Source organism: Macaca mulatta, chromosome 5, assembly GCF_049350105.2.
Source record: "Macaca mulatta isolate MMU2019108-1 chromosome 5, T2T-MMU8v2.0, whole genome shotgun sequence".
NCBI classification, from domain to species: domain Eukaryota; kingdom Metazoa; phylum Chordata; class Mammalia; order Primates; family Cercopithecidae; genus Macaca; species Macaca mulatta.
In genome coordinates this window covers 129,590,915-129,618,740 of record NC_133410.1, presented here as the reverse complement: position 1 = coordinate 129,618,740, position 27,826 = coordinate 129,590,915, and the positions used below count along the sequence as shown (strand labels likewise).

Sequence of the window (27,826 nt, the reverse complement as noted above, 5' to 3'; positions counted from 1 at the left end):
ATTGTTCTTTTTCTTAGGTGGATGATGAGATAGCAATGTACAATTTAAAACAATATTTTTTACTTATATTTTTTCTTTATTGAAGCATAATGAGTGAAATTTGTATATGTTTATGGTATACAATATAATGTTTATATATATATATACACACACACATTGTGAAATGATTACCACCCAATTAATATATTCATTAGTCACACATGTTATCTTTTTTGTAGTGAAAATATCCAAAATCTACTCTGTTAATTTTAAGTGTTCTCACTACAAAAAAAGGATAAGCATGTGAAATAATGGATATATTAATTAGCTTGATTTAGCCATTTCACTAAACATCATGTCATACACCATATAGATACAATTTTTATGTGTCAATTAAAATAAATAAATAAAATGAAGATCTACTTTCTTAGCAATCTTCAAGTATACAATGCATAATTACTAAATGTAGCCACAATGATATACTACAGCGGTCCCCAACTTTCTTGATGCCAGGGACCAGTTTCGTGGAAGACAGTTTTTCCATGGACCAGTGTTGGGCAGGGGGATGGTTTCGGGATGATTCAAGTGCATTACATTTATTATGCACTTTATTTATATTATTATTACACTGTAAAATGTAATGAAATAATTATACAACTCACCATAATGTAGAATCAGTGGGATCCTTCAGCTTGTTTTCCTGCAACTAGATGATCCCATCTAGGGGTGATGAGAGACAGTGACAGATCATCAGGCATTAGATTCTCATAAGGAGCATGCAACCTAGATCCCTTGTGTGCGCAGTTCACAATAGGATTCGCGCTCCTGTGAGAATCTAATGTTGCCACTGATCTGACAGGAGGTGGAGCTCAGGCGATAATGTGAGTGATGAGGAGTGGCTGTAAATATAGAAGAAGCTTCACTTACTTGCCTGCCACTCACTTCCTGCTGTGTGGCCTGGTTCCTAACAGGCTATGGGCTGCTATTGTGGGGTTGGGTAACCCTGCTGTAGCAGGGTTGGGGACCCCCTGCTGTAGTATACATCTCTAGAACTTACTTATCCTGTGTAACTGAAACTTTGTATCCCTTGACCAACATCTTCCCATTCCTCCCTTCCCCTGCCCCTTCACCTCTACCCCTAGTTCCTGGCATCCACCGTTCTACTCTCTGCTTCTGTGTGTTTGGCCTTTTTAGATTCCACATGTAAGTGAGATCATGCAGTATTTGTCTTTCTGTGTCTGGCTTCTTTCACTTATCATAATGTCCTCCATGTGCATTAATGTTGCCAAAAATGACAAGATTTCTCTCTTTTTTAAGGCTGAATAATATTCCATTGTGTCTATATACCACATTTTCTGTATCCATTCATCTGTCAGTGGACTCTTAGGTTGTTTTTATATCCTGGCTGTTACGCTATGAACATGAAAGTGTAGGCGTCTCTTTGACAAACTTATTTCACTTTCTTTGAAGATGTACCCAGAAGTGGGACTGCTATGGTAGTCCTATTTTTAACTTTTTCAGAAACTTCCATACTGTTTTCTATAATGGATATGCTAATTTACATTTCAATCACAGTATACAGGGGTTCCAATATTTCTTGCTTTTGTAGTAGATATCTTATGAAAATAACTTTAAAATCATACATGCATGTCTGGTAATCAGTTTTGGAACTCATGTTGTGAACCTTCCCAACAGCTACCTTCTCCTGCCTGCCATGGTTTCAGTCCCCGCACCAGTGGAGTGACTTTCCTCAATATGGTAAAAACTGTACACATTGTTTGTACAAAGTATTTGTTAATTATTACCACATGTACCAATATATATGAAGGCCAATGATCCTAACTGGAGGATATTTTGTAGACTGAGGAAAACACAATTTTTATCTTTATTACAATGCCTTTGATATACTTTAGGTCACAGTTTGTAATGGGTTTGCACATAGAAGATTAGAGGTGAGATGGTGAGTGTCTTCAGTTTAAGCTGCTATAACAAAATACCTTGGGCTGGGTGGTTTAAACAACAAACATTTATTTCTCACAGTTCTGGAGGCTGGATAATGTAAAATCGAGGTGCTGGCAAATCTAGTATCTAGTGAGGGCCCACTTCCTGGTTTGCAGATGACTATCTTCTTGCATCCTCACATGAGGGAGAAAGACGGAATGCAAGCTCTCCTATCTCTTCTAAGGGCACTAATCCGGTTCACAAAGGGTCCACCCTTAGAGCCTAATTACTTCCTAGAGGCCTCACCTCCTAATACCATCACATTGGGGGTTAAGACGCAACATATGAATTTTGGTGGGATACAAACATTGAGTCCATAGCAGTGAGAGTTGGTGGTGGTTGGGTGGTAGAGACAGAGGGTGAGGGTCAGAATTGGAAAAGGTGGGCTTTGGAATGGAAAAGAGAGAATGAGATGTCACTCAATGTTCTGAGACTGAGAAGAGATTTCAAAGTATTAGATCAGACAGGAAGTTTTCAAGCGAAGTATTCCACCATAGAAGGCACCTCCTTCATATCTCTTGTAAAATCTTTAGTAACGTTTGCATTTCACACTAATGCTTTTGTGTAAGAGGAAGATCTTTTAGGTGAGTTTGGAGAAGAACAGAGTTCCAGCTGCCCATCAGGGAGATAAGTATATTTAAAAGTAACTGGTACTATGACACATACGTATCATTCAGGAACCTACTTATTTGCCTTAACATATGATTTGGAAGGATGTTTATATTGGTTCATATAAATCTACTCATTTTTTTTGTAACCACTGCTATTTTGAACAATAGTGCAGTGAACATCTTCTTACATAAAACTTTTTAACTATGCTGAGAGTATTTCTGTGCATAGATCTCATGTGGAATTTCTGGGTCAAATAGGAAGTCTACTTTATGTTTAGATGTTCCTACCCATTGCCTTCTGAAAAGCTCTACTTTCTCTTAACAGTATATAAAAGTGCCCCTTTACTCTTCACCAACATTTAATTTTGTTAGTCTTTTATTTTCAGTCTGAGAGTTAAAAAGCAATTCTCATTACATTTTATCAGTGATGAGTAAAATTGTGTATGTGTGTTTTTCTGGTTTTTTTTTTTTTTTTTCTGGCAGGGTCTTGCCCTATCACCCAGGCTGGAGTGCCATGGCATGATCTCGACTCACTGCAGCCTCTGCCTCCCAGGCTTAAGCAGTCTTTCATCTCAGCCTCCCAAGTGCTATGAGTTGTTACACATGAGTTGTTAATATTAGGCTGCCTATTTTTATGCAGAAAATTCTCCTGTACAATAACTGTGATGAGTGTGAAAACTATATCTTCATGAGTGAAGCTACAGGTGTATGTTATCTGGATAGTTCTGTGAAGCCACATGTTTGTTACTTCCATCTGTTTAAGGAGCTATCTTGTAGAAGAGAGAATACACCTGTTCTGCATGCTGTACGTTAGCTGTAATAAGTGGTAGCTGTTGTAAAAAGGCTTAACTTGTAAAAAGGCTTAACTTTTCAATTAATGGTCAAGTCAGTCAGCCTGGGAGGTCATGTGTTTGTTCAAAGCAGTGTTTGTGAGAAGCATCCTTAATTAGAGACATGAGATATGGTTCTTACCAGTGTTGTCGAGGGGAAAGTTTCCTGACTTGGAATCTGTGTCACTACCTTCTATAGCTTCATCTGAAAGTCTATGGTTATTAGCAACTTCCCTTTGCCCTAATCAGGGTTGTGGGGACTCAGTAGTTGATTCCCTGGCATTGTGGCTTTGTCCTGATGGAATTGTCTCTTTGAAGCAGTGGGAAGGTTGGACTTGGCTCTGCAAGGCTATGGTTATGTAGGAACATCACCTAAATTTCATGCCCTTAACTTCTCTATGTGGTGTGAGCTCCTCATTTCTGTACTGAGCTTAAAGACACTGACTTCTTCAATATCTCTCCAGTTTCAATTTATTTTTGTGAGGAGGAGTACTTTTCAAGAAGCCAGTTATAAATTTGACAGTAAAAATTTAATCCACAGACCTTGTAAACATCCAGATGACATACATTTTATGTAGCTTTAGCGTTATTGTGTGGCCCACTGGGACGGTAATGTACTATGACATGAAGCCTGAGACTTCAATAATAAAACTCTTTAAAAGTAATCATTCTAGCAAACATACCTCTAGAATATTTTCTCCAAATTTATTTGATCTTTAGTTGTTTCTTCTAATTTTAAGGTAGTTTTATTGGTTTGCACATACCCAAAAGAAGAAATACCATTACCAAGAAATACTTTTACCATGGAGTAATATATATTGTTGATAGTCAGTAGTATAGTTTTTAATTGTAAATGATCCTTAATTTCATTTTATTCTCATGGAATTAATATTTTATCTGTGTGGCTAGAAATGTATTAATCTGGTAATTAATGTACATTATGCTAGAAACCTTCTGAAACATTTTTGAGACATTCTAGTAGGTGTTGTAAATAGTGCAACACATTTTATGTATTTTTTATGTCTGCAAAAGAGTTGGTATATAAAAAGATATATTTCATAGTCCTCATTCATTTGTTATACTGGCAGATGTTGGTGTCATCAGTGACTTAGCATACAAATGGGATGTTCTACAGAACATCATGGGGTTATTGAGGATCATTTGATCAATAAATCAGTGAAAAGTTTGGCATTCTTTAGAGGTGAAAAATTGAAGGATAAGACACCTTTAGAAAAGCTTAATTTCATCTGATACTTGTGAAATATATCTTGGAGACAGAAGCTCTCTATCTGCAACATTTGAGCATCTTACTATGCCTTACTTAAATGAGGTGGCTTCTCAGTGTCTTCCAGTTGATTGAATACATGGGTTCTCTGCCATCCCAACTCAGATGGTGGCATTGGCATCCTTTTTGTCAAAAATATTTATTCACCTGGCTATGCACAGACATCTTACTACTTAAAATATGTCATTGACTTTAGGCCAATATCTAGATGTTGTGGCTTTGGTTGAACATAGTTAAAAGGCATTATGCTGTCCCAAGTTCTTTCATAATCAAGCAACTAAGTCAGGTTCACAAGTTGTTATATCCTAGATTTGGAAATAGAAAAAATGAATTAGGGAGGAATATAGTATTTTTAGAAGATGGGAGCAATCCCTGTATTCCAGCCTGGATGCTCTAAAAACAAAATAGTTTCTACCTTCTTATGATAATGCTATCTACTTAGTGTGGAAAATCCAAGCATCAAAGAAAGGTATAAAGAAGAAAGCAAACATTCTGTCAAATATCACTCTCTTTCCTATAAAAAACCCTCCTTAATGTTTTGTAGAATGTCTTCCTAGACTCCATTCTATGTGCGTATATGTAAGCAGCTTAAATGGTATTCTATATATTATGTTTTGCACTCTGCTTTTGACACCTAAAGTATGATATGCATGACTTTTCATATCTAAGAAAATAAATATATAATTATAACATCTACTACAATTTAGTTAACCAAGTTTATATCGTTTTATGGGCATTTAGGAATTTTCCTTTTATTTAAAAACAAGTATTTTGTGCAAGAATTTGTCAGATATAGTTCTATAAAGGGAATTGGTTAGTCAAGGGATGTGCACATTTGTCATTTTGGTACATAGAACCACATTGTTACCCAGAAAATTTTTATTCCCAATTACAGTATGTGAGATTGCCTGTTTTTACTCTTTAGTCAACACTGAATGATATCCATCATATTCATCTTTGGCAGTCTGATTAATCACAGATAGTATCTTTATTTTTAATTTTTTATTCTTTTATCATATTCATGGCTTTAAATATTGATACCATATGTAATCTGACATCTCCATCTTGTACCTTATAATCCAGACTTGAAATATTCCAGTACCTGTAATGCTAGACGTCTCATAATATTTATTTGAACTTGTCCAAAATGGAACCCCTGATGTTTTACTCAAACTTGTTTCTTGCTGCTCTTCTGAATATCTGTTAATGGCTAATCCATCATTGCATTGCCCAGATCACAAATCTTGGAGTCATGCTTGCCTCCTTCTTTTTGTGTCTCATGCTTCGTATCCAGGTACCTTCTCAAAACCTGTTCACTTTCAGAAGATATTTAGAACTCTACTACTTCTCTTCACATCTGTGGCTACCACCCTGGATAAGCTCGAATGATCTCTCTCCTGCTGCATTGCTGTTGCTTCTCTGCTTTCTGTTTTCCCCTACATTTTGTTGTCAACACAGCCATCATGGCATCCTGTTAAATGTCAGGTGAATTGTGTCCCTCATCTGCTCCAAATCCTGCAGAAAGTTACATCTCTCTCAGAATAAAAGACAAAATTCCTGCACGGGCCAGCCAGGCCACACACCATTTGCTTCTCCTCCTCTACTTCTCCCATTCTTCTGACTGCATCTCCCCACTTCTCTGCCTCTTTCACATGGCTCCAACCATGCTGGCTTCCATGATGTTTCCTGCCTAGGTCGCTCAAATACCCACCCTTGCTCCCTCATATCCATCAGATCTTCTCTCATAGGTCACTTCTCAGCTAGAATTTTCTTGACCACACATTTAAAATTGCTACCCCATTCTCTGAAACATTTGCTATCTTCTTTCTTGCTTAATTTTTCTCCATCACATTTATCTCTTCCTAATATAGTACATACTTTTTCATTTGTTTATTGTCCTTCTCCTCTGCTAGTGTAAAAGCTTCATGATAGCAGGGATGTTGTCTTTGGTTCGTGGCTATACGCTCAGCATCTAAAATAGGACTTGCTAGTAGAGGAATGAAATGCATAGCGCACAAAATAAAATGATGAATGAAATTTTAGGAGTGTTATTTGGAAGGGAGTCCTTTTGTCCGTTTTCATCTTTTCTTATTTATATGCCATAACTTCTTACATTAGCAACATTACACTTTTGTTTTATGTTTCAGATATTTGTTTGGTCATCAAAGATTTTTGCTTTGCAGCTTTAAGTTTATTTATTTCTGTCATTTTAATGTCTGGTTTTCTACCTTGCTTGGAAAGCCTTTCCAGATTCAAAAGTAATTTAAAAATTTACTCAGGTTTTCTTCTAGTACATTTAAAGTGTTATTCTTCATTTTAAGAAAAATACCTGAATTGATTTGCAATTTATCTTATTGTAAGAGGTGAGTAGTAGATCCAACATTACTTTTTCCTGAATATCTGAACATTTGCCTCAAAGCCATTTACTAAACTTTCTACTCTATTTTCCACCAATTTTAAATGCCATATTTTTCCTGTACTAAATGTTCATGTGTTTTATGTAATTCAAGAAACCTACTTGTTTTTCTGTTTTGTTGATCTATGTGTTTCCGTGCTGTCATTTTAATTTCTTTGGCTAAATAGCACATTGGATTATCTGTAATTTATCCTGACTAATCTTAAATATCTGTTCTTTCATGCTTTCTCTATATCTTTCACAACTAAAACCAAACATGAAAATATCTTTTTCACCAACATTATGCTAATAGGGTATCTTTGTATCTTTAATATTATGTTCACTAAACTAAGAAAATATATAAATTAATAGGGTGTGATAAAGTGACTTTTTAAAAATTACCTTTTTTGGTTTTATGTCATATGTATTATAAAAACCCATCAGTTATATGATTTGTTTTATGTAATATGAGATAATAGTTTAATTTTTAATTTTTTTTAGCATTTATGAGACTTACTATCATGCCATCTATAGTAGAATAAGATTTTATTTGCTGATTTGTACCAAATGGGTTTATACTGACGTGTAATGTAAAAGAGGTGGAGTTAGCAGTGTTTGCTGTTTTGTTTTGGTTTTGTTTTTGAATTTTAGATCTAGTTAGTGGCTTTTCATTGTTTCTTGTTTATCAGTATATTTTTGTTTCTTATGTACCTGGGTGCTTAATATTGTTTGGGGAATCTCTGCTGTTTGACCTTCATAAGTTACTGCAACTTTTTGAGCCTTAGTTTTATCACTTGTAAACTGGAGTCAGTATAGTGTTTTATTAATCCAGTTACTGTTGTAATTAAGAGAAATGATTTATGTTAAGTGTTTAGAATAGCATTTGACACAAATTAAATATTTAATGAATGTTAATTAGGGTTAATTATAACGTAAGTGCTCTAGTGTAATTTAGGGAAAAATAGCACCTAGGACTAAAATTATTTGAACTGATTCAGCGAAGCTGAGAGAAAAGTGTGAAAACAATTTCTCTTTTAATAATTTCCTTTATGTATATTGCAAATGCTGTACCAGCAGAGTAAAAGCCTGGCCAGTGATAGAGGAGGCTTAGTTCTCAGAGAAAGTACACACAGTTTCACTGCAAAGTCGGCCCTGAGAAATCTCAGTGTGTATTCAGATTAGCAGTTTGAGATAATAGGAATAATTGTTTTTACTGTTTATCAAATTAATAATTAATGTGAGCATTTGAAAGTGATTTTTCCTTTTGCAAACACAGCACATTTGTCTTTACAATTTTATGGTGGAAGAATGGCACTGGAAGAAACAGATACCATCCACCTTCCCTTCTTTCGTCTTTCGCATCATGAATCCAACCTCCACTCATCCATTGTAATGACTGGTTGATTCTAGATCCTCCTGACTCAGTATCTTTCCTCTGCAGACCCACTCTGAGGAGAGACCGTTCCAATGTGAAGAATGTAAAGCTTTGTTTCGGACCCCATTTTCTTTGCAGAGACACCTGCTAATACATAACAGTAAGTCATGATTCAGGCAGTTAAGAACATAAGGAATTATCTCATACTTTGTTCTTATAACCTTTGAGAATGTAGACATCCCAAAGGTGTGCCTGTATTTATATAATCTGACTTTAAATGTAAGAAAGAACGAAAATTCTGCCTTTCACCTTTTTACCCTTTAGATTTGCTTTATTTTTCCACAGTAATATTAATTATTTTATGAGATATTTTATTTTATATAATTTCTTCCCATTATTTAAAGTTTGTATATAAAAAGCATATTCCATATTCAGGAAGATATCTTTGAATTTTGTTTTGAAACATGATTTTGTTTCCTTTCAAATATAATGATTAAGAAAACACGTCAGACTCTTTAAAATATGGAGATATGTGGCATCATTTTATGAGTTCACAAACTTTTCAAGTTGAAAAGGATCAGAGTGCACATCTAATCTGACACCTTAATTTGAGGGGGATACAAAATATTGAACCTCTGAAGCACCATGACATACTCAAGATTTCACAGCGCAAGGAGTAGCAAACAGGTCCCTGATTGGTGCTTTTCCTACTTACCGCTGCCTGAGATTTCTTCTTTTGTCAATGGCAATTTTTTTCTTTTGCAGTAATTTTATACATACACACCTTGAGGTGCATTTCCTACTTGCTACTGTCTCAGATTTCTTCTTTTTGAAGTTGCATTCTTTTTCTTTCTGATTAAGTTTCATACATACGCACCATAAAAGTCTAACGCCTCCATTCAGAGCTCTTTTTATAACACCACAGAATGTCCAGTTATATCACTAAAGGATATCACTTTATTGAAAAAACATGTTATTGCCAAGCTGAGTTTGAAAGTGGATTCTCTGTTTAGACGCTGAAGTAGCCAGAAACTTACTACAGTACTATATCTAAAATTAACGGAAAAATTGTGTACCATGGATAATATTTACTCTTCTTACTTTTAATTTAATTAGCTTAATCAGTAGAAAATCCTCTATACACATTAAGTTCCTACTGCAGCTTAAATTTTTAATATTCTTGAGGAAAGAAAAAATAATTAATTTTGACAGTTGGTTATACAGAGGCAGTATCATGGAGAAATTTTCTCTGGTCAAGTGTTCAAAATGCAAAATAATAAAGATACTAAGTTTTCTTAAAATAAGTATTGAGTGGTAATGATGCTGATGAAATGCAATCTGCTTCCTGTTAAAAAAAAGGTAATGATATGCTCTCAGGCCGTTCTACATTCAGCTTATAGGTCTAAAGAAGTTATTAGCACAACTTACCATTTTTCTTATTAAAAAGAATGTGTTTAAAAATAAAATTTGTTGTGCAATTGCAGGAATTTCTATTTCATTACCAGTTTGATTTAGAAAAATAACTGTTATGAGATGAATGAATGTTAGAATAGAGATTTGGACAAGTAAACCTCATTCACGCTATTGAAATATGGCTAAATTTGACTTGATGCTCGGGAAATTTTGCTTGGGAATGATGCAATTTTATTTCTAATGACAGCAAGGAATTCTTAACAGAAGTAATCTACCACCTTTGCTTTCAGTTTTTTGGTTCTCATTCACTTGAGAAAATAGGATTAAAGTGACTATGTGTAGACTGTGCTGTGGAGTATGTATTTAATATGATGTTGATCAGCACATTAATCACAGGTTTTATGAAGCTGCATCATGACATTTGGCCAGGAAAATCAACTTTGATAATTGAGTGAGTAAATGAGTTATTTAAGGGAAATAAAGTTAGACATCATTAGTGAAAAGAATGGGAACACCAGAAATGGCTAAAATAGGACAAAATACTAGGCCTTGTCTTATACAATATGAAAATTAAAACCCATTTATTTAACTTTAAAATATGAAAGCTGTTGTTAGAAATTTACATCAGCTTTCTGGCTCAAAATGTGAAGAATAACTTGTAATAATTTTGGGAATTATTGCTATTTCCCAATATGCTGAAAACCAAAAGGCAAGTTGCTGGCTAGCTTGTACGTACTAAGATAGGGAAAAATTCTTATAAATTTAACACAAAGAAATCTGCAATTAAAGTATGAAAGAAGGAAGGTAAGGACTTCCTTGCTATAGCTTGACGAGATTTTGTACAGGGACCAACATTTTAGTTCACTTGGTAGTTTAATGAAAATGCTTTGATAGGAGCAATCTTAGAGGTTTTATAAAAACGTCTCTTTCAGTACCTGAATAGATTTGATATTAACATTAATGTTTACAGTCTTATATCAATTGATATTTCCTTATGCTATCACTGATTATACATCTTGTACAAACAATGTTTAAATGAAACAAAAAGAATAAAGATAGTTTACAGAAATAGTACTCTGCAACAAAAACGCACAAATAAACAAAGCTCTCAGAATCCACACAGTTCATGCATTGTATGGATGTGACTTTGTTTCAGACATTAAATGTCAACAGGACTCTAAGAGACTTTAAGTTAGAGAGGGATAATTCTATTTAGAAAGACAAAGAGAAGGTAATTTTTCTTTTCCTTTTCTCCTTCTTTTTGCCCCTCCCTCCATCCTTCCTTTCTTCCTTCCTTTCATGTAAAAAAATAATAGGGTCTTTACATTGCTAAATTTGGTGCTGGTTATGGTGGAAGGAATTTAGAAGAGCTTGGCTAAAATTGAGATAATCTCTTACTTAGATATAGAAATTTAATTATTATTAATTTTGCCTTGTTATCAATACAATATGGGAATCTATGCTAATATGACAATTTTCTAAAAAAGGAAATTATATTCAAATACTAGTCTGTCTTGTTTATACAGTCACATACTACATACATTTTATACTGTATTGTTATTAAACATTGTGTTCTAATTGCTCACATTCATGGCTGTAATTGTATTTAAAATGGCCACTAAAACTTAGGCCTATGTGTTAAGAAGAACTATAAAAATAGCATTATATGAAAGTAAGAAAGTACCATAAGATTTCTATATGTAGTTTCTGAGGTTGTTTTCCCCTCAGCCCCAGGCTGGATAATGAGAAGAAAGTGAAATACCCAGGGTGGCTGCTAGTCTTCATCTTCCTATCCCAATTTAATTCCTCTCTGAAAGACCCCCATCCCTCAAAGCCTTGGAGACTTTTTACAACTGCCCAAGGACTGAATCAGGGAGCCTCCAGTCCAGGTTCCTGAGTCAGTACTGAGGAAGCAGGGGCATTGTAACCCTTTCCCCCTCCCAGAATGGGAGGGCCTGAGCTCTGATGCACACCCTCTCCCCTCAGGAGTTTTCCTCCTCAACTCTCTACCTACGATCCAGTTCTGCCTATTATCTATCCACAGGAGGTCATAGGGACAGTGGTGGGATTTGAGGCGACTTTGGGAGGGGCCCAAAGGCAACTCACCTTGCTTGACAGAGGCCTTGTGTCACTGGAATCTATTTACCTCAAATCCCAGCCCCTGCTGCAGAAGTGCATACTTTTTAAAAATGTTCATGGTAACTTTGAGAATTTTGCTAATTCAGTCCCCACATTTTCCAGTTGAGAAGACTGAAGATGTAAGATGAAAGGACCTCGGCCTGGTCACACAGTGAATTAGCAGATAATGGAACTGAAATTTGTTGTAAAAAAAAAAAAAAAGTTACATTCTTAGAGCTACAAAGCCAACGTTTTGGAGAAAGCAACTAAGTCTGGCATACATGGGAGGAAATCAATAGGACCCTGCTATTGCTTCTTAAATGTTTCTCTTTGTTTCTAAGGTGAGAGGACTTTCAAGTGCCATCACTGCGATGCTACCTTTAAGAGGAAGGATACATTAAACGTTCATGTCCAGGTGGTTCATGAAAGACACAAGAAGTATAGGTGTGAGCTATGTAATAAGGCCTTTGTTACACCTTCAGTGCTTAGAAGTCATAAGAAAGTAAGTGGAAATCTGTTAGTTTGAACGGATTACATATTTAAGCAGTATGGGTATATATGTTAACTATCATGTGATAATTATATATTAATCTATCAAAATATTTACTCAGAATGACAAATGTGTGATTTCTATCAGCTCTTCAAACAATGTTCGCTTTCTTCATCTTTCAGGATAGACCTATTTTTTTCCATGAATGAGAACCTGAGTTAGATGGAGACTCTTCATAACCCATAGCTTTGCTGATAGGTGGTTTCTAAAAAGTACTCAGTGAGCAGGAGCTTATCAATTTTTATTCATTTTTGGTTAATGTAGGCTGCTTCTTTCAAAGAAATATGAGCAGTACTTTAATAATTTTATTTTTTCAAAGTGAATTCTTATGTTTATTGGCAAGTTAATAGACTGAGCCCTTTTGGTATTGGGATGGTCTTTGATCTTTACGTCTCTAGAGCATAGGGACGTTTCTGGTACGGAATAGGGACTCGATAAATTTTTGCTTAACTCAAAGAAAATGTTCATGTAATGATTTGGAGATTATATTTTTTTGTATTGTGCTACTTGGGTAATTACCTCAAGGGAATCGAGTTTATTTTTTACTTGCCCAATAATGCATTTTTAAGTATATATTTTAAATAGTAAAACTTGTAACAAATACACTTAAAGGTTTTAATGCTGACTTTTTTCCTTATTTTGGAGACAGAGTCTCGCTCTGTTGCCCAGGCTGTAGTGCAGTGGCGTCATCACAGCTTACTGTATCCTCGAACACCTGGGCTGAAGTGATCCTCCTGTTGAAACCTCCCGAGTAGCTGAGACTACAGTCATGTCTTACCATGCCCAGCTAATTTTTTTACATTTTTGTAGAGACAGGGTCTTGCTATGTTGCCCCGGATGGTTTTGAACTCCTGAGCTCAAGCTATTCTCCCATCTCAGCCTCTGAAAGTGCTGGAATTACAGGCGTGAGCCACTGCACTCAGGCGGTGTTAACTTTAGAAGTAACCATGAAGTGTGGTAGTTTTCTGCCATTAGTATGTGATACTGAATGAATGTGAAGAAATAACTCCTGCTTCAGTATCTGTCTTATCTATCTATCTTATCTATCCTTAATACAACTGTTTCAAAAGGATTGAATTGAGTAACTTTCTTTTCCTGAATTTTTTTTAATATTTAATTTTTATGGGTACATAGTAGATGTAGTTATATACAGGAGATATTATATATATATATATATTTTTTGTTTGTTTGTTTGTTTGTTTGTTTGAGTCAGAGTCTCACTCTGTCACCCAGGCTGGAGTGCAGTGGTGCCATCTCGGCTCTCTGCAACCCCTGCCTCCTGGGTTCAAGCAATTCTTGAGCCTCAACCTCCCAAGTAGCTGGGAGTATAAGTGCCTACTATCATGCCTGGCTACTTTTTTGTATTTTTAGTAGAGATGGGGTTTCACCATGCTGGCCAGGCTGGTCTAGAACTCTTGACCTCCAGTGATGTGCCCACCTTGGGTTCCCAAAGTGCTGGGATTATAGGCATGAGCCACTGTGCACAGCCTGAGATATTATATTTTGATACAGGTATTCAGTGTATAATAATCACATCTAGGGTATATGGGTTCCTGTATTTTTAATGCTGAGTAATAATGATATTATCTTTTTTTTTTTTTTTTTTTTTTTTTAGGTCTCTGAATAAAAGAGTCTTTCGACTTTCTTTGCTTGAATTACTTTTTGCATGAATTTAACATATTTTTGGTTGTCTTTCAATAAATAAAGGAAAAGTATAGTGAGCTTTCAAGAGAGTTTACCTTGTCTGCAATAATAGTCACACAGTATATTTTGTATTGTGTTACTCATTTTAATCTCATAAATTTATTCAGTATTGTTCTTAAAGTGAGCTGTTTCCATTCTTTCTTATTCATATTTAAGGTAGTTTAGTATTATACCTTTAATGTCTTTTGAAACTAGCTAACCAAAATTGGAACCTAATGATAGATATATTTTTGAGTTAAATGAAAGGAATATTTTAATTTTTTTCATTAATATGACTCTAATATCCTTCAATTTGGAACTTCTTCAGTTTGGAACCAATGACAGTCATATAAATGAACAATGAAATACATAGCAGCAAAAGAAATGCTGTGATTTTATGAATGAATTACAAATAGATTAGTAATTACCTGTTTGGAATAATTCAATTCTCTAACTGTATATATATAATTTCTAAACAACCTTACACTAATGGAGGACAAATTGGCATACTTTGCCCCTTCTGTCAGGTAATGAAAAGAAGAGAGATCAAAAATAAATAAATAAATAAAATAAAATAAAAAAGAAGAGATGTCTGTTATATGTTAAAATATTATGTATTTTACTTTAGATTGAACCATAATGTGGACCAGGGGAGTAAAGGCTCTTACTGAAGTGTAAAGATATATAACTCTTTTGTATATCAGCTTGTAGTAAAAATGGAAAGTTAAGTGCTTGCCAAATACAAAATCCAGGAGATGCTTGTTTTACACAGTGTTGTTGGCTAGCATGGTAGTTGATTCGGCTGTGTTTTTCAAACTTGAGTATAATATAAATTGTTTCAAGGAAAAAAAAGCAAAAGACACTGATACTGACTAAGGTCTTTAGTTTATAGCTCTTTAAAAATTGTAAATGTGATAGTATATATCCAAATACACATTTTAATACAAATTGCAAATTTTCAAATTAAATATTAATAAGGCTGCAAAGTCAGTTACATTAATGTTAACAATTTAATATGGAAGATGAAAATGTTTTGCTATGGTGATGGTTCTTTGATGTTGTCAGGTGATGAGGTAATTGCCCCACCCCTTTTTCTCTATGACAGCCAGTGTTCTCTTCTGAGAAACGTCATTAAAAGAAAACTTTTTCTATTCTTTTTTCATTAGTTTATGGCAGTTCAGATACTACTTGACTACTTGTCAGGAATTTGTTCTTAAGAACAAAGGCAAACATAGGCCCTGGAAGCTCTGTTTTGTGATTGTAACCTAGATGATTATAACCTAGACGATAAAATTAATACTTTTATTAATTTTTTGGTTACATTGAAACAAAAATTCTAAAAGTAGTCTTAGAAAGAATGTGTACATACCTGAAGGAATTGCATTCACCTCCCTTCTTCCCCGATCTCTTAAGTTTGAGAAACACTGGGACTTGAGAAGTAGCTCTGATCCTTCATTAATTGGAATTATCTGTTTTTATGTTGGGAGCAAAATTGGTCTCCTGATGAGACTGTGGGGCCAGTTTAAAATGCACAATCTTCCTCCTCCTTTGGGGAGGGGTCACTCTTTACTCTTTGAACTCTCCAGCATTTATCGAAACTTGCTTTTTAACCAAAACTTACTTACCTTTCCTCGTGTGATTGTTTATACCTAGATGAAAGGCATGTTGAGGGCAGAAATATGCTTTCAAATTGACTGCTCAGTTACCACCTGCTGATTTTAAGGGTCAAATCAGATTTATATTCCTTTTTGCTTTGCAGTAAAACCAGTCTAGTCAAACAGCATAACACAAGTAACAGATGACTTTATTAAGATTAATTCTGTCCTCAAGAGTTAAATACACACAAAGAATGTGAAAAATGCTTCAAATGAAGTGTTTCTTGGCAACTGGGAAGGGTAGCTATAGCCCTATTTTGATTATGTGGTTTTGCTAGAATATACTGGTTTTGTATAATTTAATCATTTTTGGTTGGGGCTCCATGAGGGCTTAAAAGAGTAAACTGCAGAACGATTTTGAAATTAACGCTAATGCATGATTCTAAGGCATTTTTTTGAGCCAATGGGAATATCCATCATAAATTGTTTAAAATCTCATTGTGAAATTAAATCATTTTAATGAAATGTAATCCTAGAAAATAAGGATTTACTATTGTCAGAGGCATTTAATCATCTTTACCTAATTCTTTGTATTTATCCTTAGCCTTTTTATCCCTTTCCATTTAGACACATACAGGAGAAAAGGAGAAAATCTGTCCATATTGTGGCCAGAAATTTGCCAGCAGTGGTACACTCCGAGTTCATATCCGGAGCCACACAGGTATGGAGACTGTAATTAGACTAGTGATAAAAACCACTTAGAGCAATCACATGCTTCCAAGACAGTAAATATTGTAATAGTACAAATATCTTCCAGATTAAGAATTAATCTTGGCTGTTTTCTCTCTCTTAAAGCATTGTAAAATCCAGTTTTTTCATCTAGAAGAATTTAAAATAAATATATTTTCTCAAACTAAGTAAAACATCTAAAGTGGAAATAATGTTTTTAATGTTTGGTTGTGATATAACTGTGATTAACTTCTATGTGATTCTAATGGATGGAATTAGAGAATAACAGTTTCACTTTATATAGATAGTTAAGGGCATCGACTTGATTTATAATCCCTCCTGTAACTCATGTCAAATGTGGCCTTTTTACCTTGGAATATTGCGTGAATGCTGTAGGATTTATTGGATACCCGGGTGGGTGCTGTGAGTGAATATCTGTTATGTCACTGACTGCTTCCTAAAGATCCCCTTCTTTTCTTACCACTTCTGTGTAATTTCTCCAATGAAAGAAAGCTGTGCCCTAGTGGAGGTTGAATGAACAACTGAATATACTTGAAAGAACCTTGTCTGGATCCTACCTATCACGTAGATAAGCCCTTGAAAAAGACTTGAAAGAACACTATTAATATTAATAACTAGATGATTTTACATCAGCCTGAAAACTTTTTTCAGTAGCTAGACTCTAATTACATGGAGCACCATGTGACTGGATTATACAGCTGAAGTTTCCTCTTCAAGGGCTGTAGTATTTGACTTTTTTTACCTTTGTATCCCCAGTACGTAGCTCAGTGTCTAGCATAATAACTGTATTGTCAATGGAGAAACGTTAAAGTAGGCCAAAGAATCAATACAGTGAATATTAGATATAGGTGGAGGAAGGGACACCCTTGGAGCGTAATTTTTAATTTTCTGACTAAAGCTTAAAGACATAAGGTCAGTTTAGAATTTATTATCTTAGAATAGGTACTTAAATACTTTTAAATGAAACACAACCAAGAACAGATAGCTGTGGAATAACAGGTGCTCTAAAGAAGAAAAGGAAGGTTTTTCTTAATTAGAAGTCATCTAGAGAAAGTGAGGCTTTTGAGATCAAGTGTTGCAGAAGCAGACTGCAAAATGAAAAGCAGAGGGCAGCACATGGGAATGAGAAGCAGAGAACCATGTTGAGGGCAGATGTACTTAAAATTGTGCCAATGGCTGGTGGCACCAGGTACTGATGGTACAGAAGTAGGGAACTAATGAAGAGGGACCAGAGAGAGTGTTGAAGTTCCTGGCCAGCACGGCAGTCTAGTGGTATAATCTTTGATGTCACTGGGCAGCGCTCTTTTATGTGTATTTGTGGCTGTATGGAGTTAGGATGGAGTAAGGGCAAGGGCGAAATCAACAGCCCTTCACTCTGATATCAGTAATTCTTAGAAGATATCTTTGTGCCATACTTAGATTTAGTTTGCTTAGCAGATTTCATGCTGTGTTAGTGTGCATGTACGTTTAATTTGTGTATGAGAAGAGGGCAAGTAGGGAATAGGAAACATATATTATATGTACAGATCAGAACAGTCAGTTTATGATAATGCCCCAAGACAGGATGTAATTGTGTTATGTTTGGTATAGTGTGTTTTTAAAAGGCAGGGACTTACGATTTTCAGAATGCGTTAAGACATAGCTACCAGCACAGAAAGGATAAACCCAATCCAGTAGAACCCTTGATTATTCAAAATAATTCCATCCTTGAGGATATTGTGTGCCTACATTTTATTTTACTCATAGTATGGCTAGGCAGTGGAGAAGAACAAAGCACTTATACTAGTAATTGCTCCTAAAATTTTAATTATTATTATCCTCCATAAAATTACAGTAATAAGAAAATTTTTAGAGTTCCAAGAATTCTCTCTGATAAAAATTATTAAATATATGTCATGGTATTTGTTATCTTATGTTCTATATTATGTATAAAGTATATTCTAAACTCCAGATCACTTTATGTATCATTTGGTTATTTATTGTGTACATGGGTCTGGGCCAAATGTTGTACAGATTCTGGCCTATTAAATTTGACTTCTGATCAAGAGAACTGGTCATCTAAATTCAGACAGCAGTGGTAAGGCACAATGAACCAACACATACAATTTGCTTGATAGATAAATAAATTATATATGTGTGTGTGTGTGTGTGTTTCTGTGTATATATATATATAGAGAGAGAGAGAGAGAGAGAGACAGACAGAGACAGAGAGAGGGAGAAAGTGGTGTATGTGTTTGTAGATCCACACAGAAACTATAATTCCAATTGTTTATCTAGTTATTTACTTATAACCAGATTTTTCTGTTTAAAATAAAACTTATTATACTTTCTCATTTTACAGTTCTTCTTTGGGTTATTTTGATGTCAAGCCTGTGCCCTCATTGACCACTGCCTAGCAGTGTGGCTGAGGTTGTGTTGGAAGTGGTTGGAAGTGGTTGGTGGCTGGCATCTGGGCCTCCATAACAGCCCTGGCACAAATTTGTTTTCCTGCATGGACAAATGATGCTTTCGCTTCCCTTTTATTTGCTTTGTCCTGTCCCTCAAATGATAAGCATTCATTTGCCCTCCCAGGCTACAGTCTGGTTCAGTAATCACATGGTTTTATGCAGTTATTTCACTAGTATGAAAGCAGAGCTCCAAATGTTTTGATTCTGTAAATACGGTGTTTTCTTCTCCCTGCATTACTTTTCCTTATGAAGTCACCTGGTTTTATTCAGCTGTTTTTCAGTGCTAGGTGTAGCACTTTATGGGTGTGCTATCACATGATGAAGGTGATGGTCACGACCTATTCTTCAAGAAGTATTTAGTTATACATTATTTAGAGAGGACACAATGAAGTGGCAAGGACCACGAGTGAAGGCAAGGTGGGGACAGTCAGGAGAGGACAGCTGATGCAGCCTCTGTGGAGCAGTGTTCTTTGAATCAGTGATGCTCATGTTGTGGCCTCATCACTGTGTACCACTCTTAAAAATAATCGAGGATTCTGGAAAGCTTTTGTTTATGTGGGTTATATCTATAACTATTTGCCATATTAGAAATTAAAGCTGTTTACCATATTAGAAAATTTAAAAATGTTTACTTGTTAATTTACTAAAAATAACAATATTATACCCATTACATGTTAGCATACATATTTTTATAGAAAATACCTGCATTTTCTAAACTAGAAATCATTTAGTGTGAAAGGAGAAGTTGTTTTACATTTCTGAAAGTCTATCTGGTTTAAGAGGAGACAGCTGGATTCTCATATCTATTTCTTCACTCATCCTGCTGCAGTATCTTTTGATTGCAGCAGGATGCAGAATATGAAGAAAATCTGGCCTCATGGATATGTAGTTAGAAGGGGAAAGTATTTTAATAGTTGTCAAATAATTTTGGATGTTATTACAGTGGATGATATTACCTTGGATATTATTCCTGCACTAAAACTCAAAAAGGGCTAGTGTTTTTAAAGGCTTATTGTTGTGTGGAACCTAAAATTATCTCAGTGAGTTTTGCCTATTCTGTGACAGTAGAATCAGTTGGTCTGTGTTGCAGTTCGAATGATCTTTTACCCATGCATGATTCTGTAACATCATCATGTTACAGATAACTTGGAAAATATTGGCTCACTAAATTATGCAGATCTTTTATGTTTTACTTTACTTAGAGGAAGAACGTTTTATCTTATTCAGGGGATGATATGTTAATATCATTGCTGATCTCATTACATAGCCTAAATATTCAGAAGCCTTCAAGCACTTGGGAGCATTCTAAATTTTGCTTGACTGCTGTAATTCCTATATTTCCTAACAATTCCTATCATTTCCTTTTTTCTTTATTTTTTTCAATGACAGGCTCACTTCTTTTATATTCAAAGAACAAATGTGCACAAAATGTTTAATAACCATAATTTGTCTATCAGTCATTTTGTTTCATATAAAAATGGTGTTCCGTGAAAAAAACTGCCAGGTCAGCTTGCAACTCAATCACTCAAGTGCTTTTCCTTGAGACAACTTTCATACATCAGCATGCGTTACAAGTGCTTTCTGCTTAATTTCCAAATATTAAAAAGATGACACACAAAGGCTAGAACTTAATAAATACGTTTATTTAAACATATTAATATGTTTTACTTAATCATAGATGTTCTCAAGTGAAACTGGCATTCATTTCTACTGTGAGTTGTGACTGTGAAGACTACAGTGACTAGTATTACAAATTGAGGTCACTAGCAGTTACCAATTTTACTCACCATTACTTTTATGCCATTAGAGTAAATGTCAACATGGTGAAAAAGACAAATAACATAATAGTAATATTATGAAAGTAATTTTGACCTTGCAGACCTTGTAAAGAGTCTTGGTGATTCCCAGGAGTACTCAGGCCATATTTGGGGAACAAATACTCTTGAAGGGCCCCCTGGCCAATGATAAATACCTAGGAAAAAGCAATTTGTGTGAAATATGTGTTGGCCCCTGTGAATAAGAACCCAGCTGACAGAGGCTATTCTGTTTAACTGGGCCCATTTCTCTCACTTGATTTCTCAGACTGGTATTGCTTCCAACTGTTGCTGCGGCATTCTTGATAATAAATTTTCAAGCTTTTGCCACTGCTGTTGCTGCCACTGCAACATGTTAATGTCCATTGGCATTGCCTTTGCTGCAGAAGTCAGTTGATGAGTAGGTTTGCCAACTTTGACTCTACTTTTGCACAGGAACTGTTCACTGTTGGGCTGATATTATTGTGTTTATGACTGTAAATAGAAAAACATTAAGACTTTCTAAATTTGGGCTTACTTGTAGATATATTCTAGAACTCAACTCCAAAACCTGCCTGCAGATAGCAAAAGATAGAAATTTGATAAAAGATCATCCTATCAGTAATGTTTTTGCTGATATTTGAAATTATGTAGTTAGGGTTCAGGGGACTCTGAGTTCTCATGAGATTGAATAACTTTTCCCGCCTGGGGAGTTGCCGTGATTAGTAGAAACAGGTCTCAGTGTGTTTCCTGTTATACCCTCCTCTGCCATGGGAGTCAGTCTTGCATAATGGAAACAGCAGGGGCTTTGGGACAGCTGGCTTGAGTTCAAATCCTAGCCCCCGCCACTAGTTAGTCATATACTTTTAAGCAAATTTCTTCATGTCTCTAAGTCCTGTTTTACATTGTACATTTTTGTGAAGAATAAATGAAATCATGTATGTAAAATACTTAGTGCTAGTTCATAGTAGATGGTCAGTTCATTGACATAAGCATACTTTCTAAAATTCTTCTATAATATCACTCCTTGTTAAGACTACTTTTCCAAAGTTCAATGAATTGTGTTTATTAATATACTGTGGCAAGCCTTTACTGAATGATATAACCTCTTATATTATTTTCTACATTTCTTCTTAGGTTTATTTACAGGACATCATATTGAGAATTTTCATGTTCAATACCTTTCCCTTTTATTTCTTCCAACTTTATCAAGATCTTAAATTGCTGAACATGCTGAAATTTTCATAACTTAGTTTTGTAGATATAATCTTGGTTGACTATTGATAAGGAATTAACTTAATATCATGGTGTTTAGCATACTTTTAATCATGGAATTTTCTTAATATATTAATTTGGGGAAAATGCATTTTAGATGGCTATGTTGCTGATTAACTAAGAGTTTTCTTTTTAAAGGCTAAGCATTCTTTTTAATATATGTTTAAATGACAACTCAATTGAAAAAATATTATTTGGTGGTATTTAAAATTCTGAACTGTTTATGTCCCACCAATTTTTTCCTTGAAATTAAACCATACTAACCTCCAAAATACAGTTGATAAATTGTTTGCCTTGCCACATAAAAACTTATCCTTGGCTTTTAATATTTGTACTGCTTTATTTATTAGGCATAAATCCAAAGTATACTTGATTCCTAAGTCTGAAAAGAGGTTACGGGCAACAATGTTTGTTTTATAAAAAGGACATTGTTATGTTCCTTGAAAAACTGTTTATAATGGCAAAAATTGGAAAAGATCCTACATATTTAACATTGAAAGAACTCATAATTTATGGTATATCTGTAAACTGGACTATTATATGGGTAATAAAAGTGATATGGATATATACTAATTAACATGAAAAGAAATGAGAAAGATAAGTTACAAAAACAGAAGGATATATTTTTGTAAGAATAAAGCATTTGTATTTAAAAAACTGAAAAGTTATCTACTAAATTATTAACTACTTTTATTTCTATGTTATAAATATGGTTAGTTTTAATTTTCTTTATGATTTTCTGTTTTCTAATTTTTATAATAATTTCTCTTGTATAATACAAATATTTAGTGTATATATCATGATTGTGCAAGTAACTGTTATTATAAGATTTGTGCTAAAATACTTAGGTGTGAAACTTCTCTGCATCTTATTCTCAAATGGACCAGGAAGAAGGAGGGCATATAAAAATACATGTAAAAAAAGAGAAATGAGTAGGAGAAAGCAAATTTGGTGAAATGTTAATAAATATTAAACCTAAGTGAGTTTATACAGTGTTCACTGTACTATTCTTTCAACATTTCCTCATGTTTGAAATTTTCATATTTAAAAATAAATAGGGGTCAGGTGCGGTGACTCACGCCTGTAATCTCAGCACTTTGGGAGGTTGAGGTGGGCAGATCACCTGAGGTCAGGAGTTTGAGACCAGCCTGGCCAATGTGGGGAAACCCCATCTCTACTGAAAATACAAAAATTAGCCGTGGCGTTGGGTACCTGTAATCCCAGCTACTTGGTAGGCTGAGGTGGGAGAACCGCTTGGACCTGGAAGGCGGAGGTTGCAGTGAACCGAGATCACGCCACTGCACTCTGGCCTGGGCTACAGAATGAGACTAGACCTCAAAAAATAAACAAATAAATAAATAAATAGGGATGTTTTATTCCAATGACAGCAACCGTGTAGATGCAGCTACCACTTAAGTGGACCAGAGAATTGTTCCCTTAACATCTAGCTTCATAGCTTAAGTCTTGTGCACATCTCCGCCAGAGCATGATTCTTTCAACAGGAAGACTTCTATTCCCTAAATGTAAGCAGACATTTTGTTGTTTTGTTTTTTTTTTCTTACAGTTATACTGCTTAGAGAAGCAGTCTTCTGAAGAAGCTGAATGTCATTATTTCATGCTTCATACATCTTGAGGATGCTAGATTTATCTCCTTGAAAAAGGAATCCCACAAAATTTCCTCTTCTCATGGGTTTTTCAGACATTTTCTTTGAAATGCACTGGAAAGTATTTGTCAGCCTTAGAAAAGAAGTTTTAAAGAATTGATAAAAAGGCTCACTGGGTCATTTTATTATCCTACTTAAACCCTTTCAGTGACTTCCCCTTGCCTTGTACAAAATGAATGCCCTAGACTTTTCTCATGAGACTTATCAACTACCGACCCCTCACTGTTTACATTCCAGACTGCTTACTGGCCTTCTTTCACTTTTCTCCAATCTCCAATTACATGTTACTTTCTTCTTGATGTGTTCCCTGACCTGTCCGCTACCCCTGCCTTGTTAGGTCGGCATATCCATGCTCCTTTACTCTCTTCAGCACAGCCTGCTTCTGATTGCCTGCACCTGTGGTCATCTTCAGTAGTCTGTGGGTTCTCAGTTTTCTTAGGGCCATGCCCATAACTGATACCTTACTTTTTACCATTCAGCGCACTGTCTGGCTTAGAAAGAGAACTTGTGAATGCTTGTTCAATAGATAAAATAACTTACAAGTGGGTTGCAGTACCTGTATGATAGTAAAAAGGATGCATGGGTTCACAGTGAGAAGTTCCAGATTTGAATACAAATTTAGTTGACCATAAAATCATTTTTTCATATACTACTTACAAAAATCCGTAGCATTCACTTTGAGAGGTGTTGGCATTAAAGAAGAAAATGCTACACTTCCCAATCTATGAGCTGGGCCCACCCACATTTGCTTTCCTTTCCATTTTTTATCCTGTTGTTTGTCATGTAATTGTTGGGAAACCGTGTAACAAATGATCATTAATAACATGGTTCAAGATCTAACTCGCTAGTGCCCATAAAGTTACAGTGCTTAAATGAGGGAATAAAGAACAACATGTGGTTAACCAGCACCAAACTTCCTGTTTGATTTCAGCTTGGAGTTTCCTAGTTTTTAAAGTTTCTCATTAGAAAGAACATAGAGGAAATCGGTCCTGACAAATGCCCTGTTTTGTTTGACAAGGGCAAGTCTGTGCTATTGGAGCAGGAATAATTACAAACAATTGTGTAGTACATTATAGTCTTTTGCAGTTGTGTAGCAAATCTCATCTAGTAGAGATCTGGGGGCTCTCATTGTTTATTATATATAAATACCTCTTTTCAGCTATTTTACACTGTACTTTGCTTATCAGCTTCCCATGAATAGATTCTAAGCTGAAGGACAGGGCAGATCAGACTCACCTCTTTAATCTTTAAATTTGTTGAAAAAGGAAAGTTCTCTCAAATATAGTATCTAAATTAATCCTTTCACAGCCATTGAAAGGATTCAGCCATTTCTAGGACCATTCTCATTTTCTACATGAGGAAGCTCAGATTCAGAGAAGCAAATGACCTGTCCACTATCAAGGTAATAAAACACAAGTCTTCTGACTTCAAATTCTGTTTTAAGTTATCTCTTTTTTTTTCTATATAGCTATTATAATTACCACAAGAATTACAGAAATTCTATAAACCCCCCAGTATAAAAGATGAGGAAATAAAAGTCATATCATTTCGTACTACGAAAGTTTTATGCTTACAGCCAAATGATGCTTTTATTTATTGATTGATCTTTTCTCATTGTTTTAGTCTGTTCTCACCCTGCTATTAAAGATATACCCAAGACTGGGTAATTTATAGAGGACAGAGGTTTAATAGACTCACGGTTCCACATGGCTGGGGAGGCCTCACTATCATGGCAAAAGGCAAAGGAGGAGCAAAGTCACATTTTACATGGTGGCAGGGAACAGAGCATGTGCAGGGGAACTCCCCTTTATAAAGCCATCAGATTTTGTGACACTTGTTCACTATCACAAGAACAGCACAGCAAAGATCACCCTGTGATTCAATTATTTCCCACCAGGTGCCTCCCATGACCCATGGGAACTGTGGGAGCTACAATTTGAGATTTGGATGGAGACACAGACAAACCATATCACACATTGACTTGTTCATTTTCTCCTAGTCAAGCTTTATAGTGGGCAGTAACATACAGAGGAAATAATGATTAAATTATATTTACTAAATTTCCCTTTTTTTATTTCTAGGAAATGGTTGCTAATTGGCAGTTGGACCTTTGAATATACTGCAGTGTGATGAGATTTTTATGGAGTTAGTCTTTTAATTCCATACCAAGTATGCCTGAAGGTGTCAGTTTAATTTTGTTTTTATAGTATTCAAACTGTCCATCAATAAGTTGGGAAATCAAATCTCTTTTTTATGATATCAAATAACACTTAGTTTTATGAAGAGGAAATAGGACTCTAGTTTATGGTTTTTCCTTCCAATTTGCCAGTTGGTGTTTTTCAACATTTCCTGTCCAGTACAGTGACAGTATTCTTTTATGGAACATTAAAGGCAGTCTCCTTCATACATATTAATGTTTTTAAAACAAGTGTTTTTGCTAATTGGCTCGGGACTAATGGTCATTCTACAAGACAGTGACAAATTAGCTATTGGATTATTACCTGTTAGTTGTGGGAGGAATTTTAGTATTTATGTTTTTATTTTTTGTTGATAGTGTCTAAAATTAAAAACATTCTCCAATTTCTTCATTTTATGATTGATTTTATCCTTCACTACCTTAAATAACCAACTGGTTGTATCCTTGCTTCCCCTTCATTCCGTTCTGCATACTCCTTCTCCCGCCTTGTTCCCATTACCACCATTTTGTAGTCTCACAAGACTTTGTTTTTTCCATTAACTTTGAAAATGTTATTTTTCATAAATCTTGTATCCACCTTCTAAAGTCCATTTATTCTGCACAGTTTGATAATTAGAATGAGAATGTGGCAAGCGTGCACAAGGCATCCACTTTTTTAGAATAAAAAAATAATATTCTTGACTTTAGAATAGAAAGGAGTTTCAGAAATCTAGTTCAAGCCTCTTATTTGAACTAATACCCAGCAAAGTGCAATGATTTGCCTAAGGTCATAAAACTTGTATGTGGTTCAGCTAGAACTAAACCGAGGCTTAAACTTTTTCCAATATATCACATTGCTGATATTTTTATTTCTTATTCTTCGACATGCCCCCGAACCCCTCCCGTTACTCTTGAACATACCACAGAACTACATACACTCCTTTCATCATGTTTGACAATATTTTGTTTTTGATATATCAACCAATTGAAGATAACTTTAACATAGAAACTATAGTTTGTTACCTATGGTCAACTGAGAACTTAACTCCAGCTATGGAGAAACTTTCCTACCGTAAAATTTGTATTTGTAATACATTGTTATTTAATGCCACCTTTATATCCAGAGTATTGATTCTGGAGTCAGATTATGGGCTTCAAACCCCATTCTGTTTATTTCCTTCTTGAATGAAAATTAATGAGCTGGTTAATTTCCTTGAAGCTTAGTTTCCTCATCTCTGATAAACGGAATAATAGTAGTCCCAGCTGGGTGCGGTGGCTCATGCCTGTAATCCCAGCACTTTGGGAGGCCGAGGTGGGGGATCACCTGAGGTCAGGTGTTCGAAAGCAGTCTGGCCAACGTGGTGAAACCCTATCTCTACTAAAAATACAAAAATTAGCTGGGCATGGTGGTGCACACCTGTAATCCCAGCTACTCATGAGGCTGAGGCAGGAGAATCGCTTGAACCCAGGTGGTGGAGTTTGCAGTGAGCTGAGATCATGCCGTTGCACTCCAACCTGGGCAATAGAGTGAAACTCTGTCTAAAAAAACACAAAGAAAAAAGAAAAAGTCCCAATTGCATAGTGTTGTTTTGAGGAACAAATGAAGATATAAATAACTTTGCATAGTGCCTGCACAATGTAAGCATGTGATACTGTGAGCTATTGCTGCTAGCGTTGCTGATGTGTTTCTGTATTTAGTCACAGGTGTTCATACTCCCTTGATACACCGTTTGACCCTCTATTCCCAGTGTCATCATGCTTATCTTTTCTTAAACTTTAGCTGCAGAATATAGATCATCTATAGAGTATAGATGAGGGTTTGCTGTCAAACAGGGCTGGTTTGGGGTGAGTGAATGTGCATGTACAGTGTGGTGTTGTCATCTTCA

At 35.2% G+C, this 27,826-nt stretch overlaps 1 protein-coding gene across 5 annotated transcripts in view; it reads left to right on the top strand.

Moving 5' to 3' along the window:
• PRDM5 (PR/SET domain 5) overlaps positions 1–27,826 on the top strand; it is a 222,491-nt gene that overhangs the window by 125,347 nt on the left and 69,318 nt on the right. For all 5 annotated transcript variants that reach the window (XM_015139147.3, XM_015139146.3, XM_015139150.3 and 2 more), the window contains 3 exons: positions 8,543–8,636; positions 12,349–12,509; positions 16,463–16,556. In XM_015139147.3, the coding sequence (XP_014994633.3) occupies positions 8,543–8,636; positions 12,349–12,509; positions 16,463–16,556 (349 nt within the window). The remainder of the gene's footprint in view (positions 1–8,542; positions 8,637–12,348; positions 12,510–16,462; positions 16,557–27,826) is intronic.